At 37.4% G+C, this 7,010-nt stretch overlaps 1 protein-coding gene across 1 annotated transcript; it reads right to left on the reverse strand.

The window, feature by feature from the left end:
• Positions 1 to 471: 471 nt before the first annotated feature.
• Positions 472 to 5,752, reverse strand: LOC107767149 (ubiquitin-NEDD8-like protein RUB2). Its single transcript, XM_016586076.2, has 3 exons — positions 5,380 to 5,752; positions 3,883 to 4,142; positions 472 to 725 (listed from the first exon to the last, which is right to left on the reverse strand). Exons 1-3 carry the CDS (start codon positions 5,470 to 5,472, stop codon positions 614 to 616), a joined length of 465 nt encoding a protein of 154 aa, XP_016441562.1. The 5' UTR covers positions 5,473 to 5,752; the 3' UTR covers positions 472 to 613.
• Positions 5,753 to 7,010: the final 1,258 nt, after the last annotated feature.

Genomic DNA, 7,010 nt, shown 5'->3' on the forward strand with positions numbered 1-7,010 from the left:
TGGGGTGCGCCTCCAGTGCTAGTGGTTGTACTTTTTTATTGGGTGCACACTAGATACACTTTGGTACTATGTCGTTCATACTTGAAATTTTCTGAATGAACAAAAAAGGCCAGTCTATTTCAAGAGTTGTTGAACAAAGTGAGGAGACCATATCATTCTCTTCACCGACCATGATAGCAACTGGGGAAGGGGGGTTTTCCTGTATCACTTTGGTTTCAAAGGCCTTACTGCACATAAGTGATATCAATATCTTTGTACAGTTTCACAAAGATATTTCAGAAGCCAGTCCTCTACAGTCAAACCAAAACGGACAAGGGGATTTTCATTCTAAAGGATTGGTATGGTGAATTAGGGCGACATGGATCGCTAAGTATCCACTTATTACCTATTGGGGACCCAAACATCTCAATAATTGATGCAACCAGTGCCATGGGATCTAAACATAAGAAAGCAAGCACCATTCGACGATCATACGGGAAACCAATCTCAGCTAGTCAGCTTTAACCAACTTTTCATGTTTTACATGAGAAAAGGTAAAAAGAAAACTAAAAGAGAACTGTCATGATAAATTCATGGATAAAGGTTGCACATTTTTACCCAAATTTGGAGCAATCTAAAGACTACCACCCCTCAATGCAAGAACGAGATGAAGAACAGAACCTCCTTCAATATTGTAATCCTTAGCGGTCTTGTCATCAGCTAGCTGCTTTCCGGCATAAATAAGCCTGCAATAAACCACAGATATGACTGGTATAACAATTGCCTCAAACAGATAAATGGGGAAACCAGCATATCTAGTACTATAAGTTAATCAAGAAGTTGGTAACAACACAATGCCCGTAGAACCAGTGCAGCTAGCAGTACAGGTAAATTAAGAAGCTGGCATGAATATTTACATCGAATAACATTATAGATCAAACTCCCATAGTTACTGGCTTTTTGCCCTTATACCTAAGAAACTAAGATAGAGCTAAATCTGGTGAAAATTTCAAATACAGACACACGGATTTCTATAAACCATGAATATGGTACTTCCCAGTCCATAAAGTACTGGTTAACGATCATTAAAACACCACAATAAGTTGTAAGAAAATTGCCGAAGATGAGATTCATGATAGTTCTCATCCTCTATGTTATATCAAACCTGAAAACAGATGGAGGGCGAGAAAGAAAAGTAGCAAAGGCCTTTCATAACGGCACTCACTGTCATTACCAACAAAAGAATTATAAAACAAAACAAGGAAAAGGAGCACAAAGCAGTCTACATTTTTCATATTATAAAATTTATAACACTTCTGCCCTAAGAAGTATAAGGAGAGGTGATCAGGCAGAACATGGCACGGCTGCAGATTTTCCGAGGACATGACCCTTGATAGGAAGGTGTGGAGGTCGAGCTTTAGGATTGTAGGTTAGGAGGTAGCCGAGCTTTTTTCTACTTCGTACCGGGATGAGGCTAGTTTGATAGGGTTGTTCATAGACGGCTAGTGGTTAATGTTGCGTTCACACTATCCTTCTATTTTTCATAGCTCTGGGCCTTAATTACTGGTTATTGTTATTGCATGTCATTTATTTTATGGTTTTTATGATGCTGTTACTATTTCTATGGTTTTTATTGACGATACTGATATATTGTCTCTTCTCGTTTTCTTTCCGTCTTCCTGAACCGAGGGTCTCTCGGAAACAACCTCTCTGTCCCATCGGGGTAGGGGTAAGGTCTGCGTACACACTACTCTCTTTAGACCCCACTTGTGGGATTTTACGAGGTCGTCGTTGTCGTCGTTGTAAAAATTATAACACTTCACTTGCAAGACCTTTAAAGATGCAAAAATCCCATGCATTCTTTCTTTTCCAAGGGACATATACGAGATTGTGATCGACTAACTTGGATGCCCATCAAATTGTTCGGTGAATGACAGTGGTCAACGATGAAAATGGGGGTGGGAAAGGGGCTGCTTGGGCTATATTTGGGCTTGTCATGATGAGCTGACTCATTAAATGGGTCATTGCCCAACCCTGCCCAAAATTTAATTGGGTTAAGATGTGTTGGGTCAAGATGGGCTAAACAATGGGTTGTAACTCAACCCGCCCAAATTGATCCAAATATTTGCAATATTCTCAACTTTTAAACAGTCAAATATATAAATTATCTTATATTTTGGAATAATGTCAATTCATGCCAAATAATTTTTTTCCTCAATTTGGATTTAGAATTTTATTTGATAGTTAATAATAACAAAGATCAGAATAATAAAATAGTAGCAAAATTAGAACTTTTCACACCCCCCCCCCCAAACACACCTCCCACCACCCCAACCCCCACCCAATCCCCGATAGGGGTAGGGGTGGTGGGTTGGGTGATGGGGGTTGGTTGAGATAGGGAGGATTGGAAAAAAGTTGTGAAAAAGGTTTTCCCTTCTTTTGATACGGAAAATATTTTTGACAACCAACAACACCAACATACACAATATTATCCCATACCGTGGAATCTGGGGAGGGTAGTGTGTACGCAGACCTTACCTCTACCTTGTGAGGATAGAGAGACTGTTTCCAATAGACCCTCGGCTCAAGGAAAATATTTTTCACCAATAGAAGAAAAACAAATTCATAAAGACAATTTTTCAAGCATTTAAACCAACAAAGAAGCATTTACATGTACTGATCCTTGACAGCAAAGAAGCAAATCCCACTTGCCAATATCAGAAATCTGGTTAAAATATATTTGTTCAATTTACCAGCTTTGAAGTCGTACTTGAGTTTTTAAGTAAAACACTACATAGACTTACTAGAATTTAACCTATAAGTAACAACATACTCTCCGTCCCAATTTATGTGACACTCTTTCCATTTCCGTCGGTCTAAAAAAGAATGACATATTTAGTAACAAATTTAACTTTAAAATGCACATTTTACCGTCAATGAGATGATTCAAAGCCACACAACTATCTATGGCTTATTCTAGACTACAAGTTTCAAAAGTCTTTCTTTCTTAAACTATGTGCCCAGCAAAACACCATTACATATATTGGGATGGAGGGAGTAGCATAAAAAACTTAATTGAGAGGTTCACATTCAATTTCACACCCAAGCATCCATATCGAAAAGTATCCAAGAAAAATCACACAGATATCTGCATGTTAATATCCTATGTTTTGTGACTATTGTTATCTTGCATTCACTGTCATTTAAGAGAAGTATGGGGGTTATAATTCTAGGAAACATGTACATAACTACAAGTAGAAAATAGAGCATTGCAAAAATTATCGTTAAAAGGGATGCTAAAAGTACCAGAGAGAACACTACACCCTCAAAAAGAACGTTACCAACAAGCTTCTAGGCCAGGCACCTAAGTTGCTCCGGCACGGCAGCTTAGGTGACACGACACTAGTATGGGTGTGGGTATGGGATCCGTACCGGATCTGGTCAAACAATTTTGGGTATTTTGACCACGACAGACGGAAAAATTCGAGACGAGATACAATTTGATTCCCGAAATAAGAACCAAAACTAGGGTACATTTGAAGAAAATAGCATATCTTATCTAGAAAATCAATCCTTTACTTATTTACAACTTGAGAATAAAAAAAAATCCACACTTTACAAGCTATACATAAGTATTCCACAACATTTCTCATAATTTAGAGATATTTTTATTTTTTTGAATTATTTTAGCCGGATCCCCGCACCCGTATCCGCACTAGGATCCGTATCCCCAAATCTAAAAATTTACATCTCGAAGGATCCGAGCAACTTAGCCAGGCACACAGTATTATAGAAACAACAAATACTTTTTTCTTTTCGGCCACAAGGTTAAGAGGATCAAATGTACAATAAAGACCACAAATACACAGTGAAAAACCAAGTAAAAACAGAAGAGACGCAAACCTTTGCTGCACAGGAGGTATTCCTTCTTTCTCCTCAACCCGTTCCTTAATTCGATCAATGGTGTCTGTGGGTTCAATATCAATCTCAATTTCCTTTCCAGTGAGAGTCTTCACCTTAATCATAGTTCCTCCCCTGAGCCTTAAAACCAGGTGAAGTGTTGATTCTTTCTGGATATTGTAATCAGCCAGAGTTCGACCATCTTCCAACTGTTTTCCAGCAAAAATCAACCTCTGCTGATCAGGAGGTATCCCTTCTTTGTCCTGGTAAGCAACAAATCCAGCTACTCATCAGCTAATGCCTAATAGTATAATATTCACTACTACAAGCAAGCATTAACCCCAGAAATTAAAGAACAATGCCCATTTGGGGGTGTGTTTTTTTTTAATGGGGGGTGGGGGTGGGTGGAGGAGCAGGAGAAGGGAAAGACTAACGCAATACTTTATTTTCTTTTTTTTGGGTTTGAAAGCCTAAGTCAATGGTTCACCATCACTATATGTATCAAACTAGCACGTTTTGGAAAGTATAAGAGAGGAAGTAGTGCACAGCAACCAAACTTTAGGATTGCGAATTTGAGCGAAACAGGGATGCAACACAAGTCATAAAACAAAATGTGGTATGTCAACCACCAACCCAATCATGATTCATTTCTTTTAAAGGAGAATCCCTAGTTAGAGAGCTAGTTTGAGATAAACGGAGTAATAGATATAAAGATTCATATAGCTGACCCCAACCACTTTGGAACACTAGTGTTGTTTATATTTTAAAATTTTGAACTAATACAAATCCCCTGAACACCAACAGGATGTTCCTTTCGAATTTTCTAGTCTTTAAATTGTTCCTTTAGTGTTATATAGAACAAATAGAAGAATGAATGGGGTTCTTCCATTATACCAAATATATCATAAAGGATACTCCAATTCCCCCAGAAGGAAGACACTTTCCAACTGGATTGGACATCTAGTATTGTGTTCCTTTCTCCAAGTAAGTGGAATTATTTCGGATACATTCTTAATCCTTATTAGAGTTGAATGAATGACTAAACTACTTCTGAAGGACAGTAGAAGAAAAGTTATTAATGCCTTTTTTTTATAACTGAGAAATCCCTGACGCTAATGGTGCACGGTTCGAAACTCAACGGAAATAGAGGCATTCGTATTTTAATGCTAAAGCTAATCAAGACATAAAATTAGGAGTGCAAATAATAGTGCCCTTTCATCTTCTGATTTTCATGACCCTTCTTCCTTTTCAAGATTGTAAGGTGTGCAACTATTAGCCGAACAGCTAGCCTAGGGAAGAACTTAAAAGGCCATAACCCTAAATAGCAAAAACTAGAGCAATATGTGGGAATTCGTGAAACATATGACAACTAGAGCGAGATATTCACAAATAGCAACCAAAGAGATATCAAATAAAACAAAAGGAAAAAGCCGAAAACTAAAATTCATAGCTGAAAAGAATAGAAGCAAAAGCCAAAACGGATTGAAAAGAAAAAGAAACCTGAATTTTGGCCTTGACATTGTCGATGGTGTCGCTGCTCTCGACTTCGAGTGTGATGGTCTTTCCCGTTAGGGTTTTCACGAAGATCTGCATGACGGATTATTGCTGCTTCACACACACACACACAGAGTGCCGAACAAAGCTAGATTTAGTTTTACGCTAAAAAACTTGGGGCGCACTTTGCCGAATCCAATCTATTTTGGGAATTTTGGGACTATTTTCGCGATTGGCAACAAATAATGGACTATTTTCTTCTTCTTTTTTTCCCCTTTTGGCCAAACAAGATTTATTAAAAAAGACTAACTACTACTATTACTTTTAGGAACTTAGAGGCAAAGCCTCAAAGTTTATGGTTTACTCCTTACACTACCCTCTTCTCCTGATCCTATGTTTGAGGTATAAGAAAGGAAAGAGAAGCAAAGGAAACGGTCCAAAGAGTAAAAGATGGAATAGAAAATTAAGTGAACACTTCTTATTTCTTTCTTTTTCTCAACTTTCTTTCTTTAAAATATTTTAAATAAAATAAGAGAGAAATTCTGTTCCTTTTTAGTGTCTTTAAATAAGATGAAAATTTTCAAACTCTCCCTTAAGAAAATGTGCTCCAATGCTAAATTAGATAAAATATTCTTAATGTGCATTTTAAATAGTAGTATCGATGGTTTAAATATTTGTTTATATAAAGGAACAATTAAAATTTAATTAATGAGAGAAATTTTATATATAATACTACAATAATCATTTAAATGCCCAAAAATATTGCTACATTATCATAATACGTGAATTCAAAATGAAAGGATATCATTAGAACTGTCACGACCCTAATCCTAACCTGTCGTCGTGATGGCACCTATGTGGTACTAGGCAAGTCGACATTTTCAAAATACTCCCAACATTAACAAAAAATGAATCAAGTAATTTTAAATAAGCAAAGTTTTCATAAAAAAAAGGTAAAAACTCAAACACAAGTGCAGAAAATAGCTCCCAATATCGGGGTGTCACTGAGCTCATGAGCATCTATACATCACCTGTCTAGAAGAGAAATGACTATGAAAGTCTGAATCAAAGTACAAATAAAGAAAAGATAAGGAAGGAGGAACAATGACTACGAGCGCCGGGAAGCTACCTCGTAGTCTCCAAAGGTCAACCGTGGACGATATCAACGCCCACCGTGTCCAGAAATACCTAGATCTCCACACAAAGTGCATTGTGTAGCGTGAGTACAACCAACTTAGTAAGTAACAATAATAAAGAAGGAACTGAAAGATAGTGACGAGCTACACAATTATAATTCATTTTCAGTAGTTTCAACAAGAAAGTAGACATGCTTTAAATCCGGCAATTTAAATCAATTCGGTTTATTTCTGCCAAGTTCAAGTAAAAATCGGATATAATATCTCCCAAAAATTTCAAAATAGTAACATATAGCCGCTAAGTGCAACAACAATGAAAGCAGATATAGTCTCTCAGGGCAACAGTCACTCAGTCTTTCTCAATATATCATCACTCGCCTCTCAGCCTAACACTCACACTCAATAGGTACTAGTGCTCACTGGGGCTGTACAGACTCCGGAGGGGATCCTATAGCCCAAGCGCTATATCTGCATGGACAACTTACGTGTTGCACGAACAAC

The sequence above is a fragment of the Nicotiana tabacum genome, chromosome 18 (assembly GCF_000715075.1).
Source record: "Nicotiana tabacum cultivar K326 chromosome 18, ASM71507v2, whole genome shotgun sequence".
NCBI lineage: Eukaryota > Viridiplantae > Streptophyta > Magnoliopsida > Solanales > Solanaceae > Nicotiana > Nicotiana tabacum.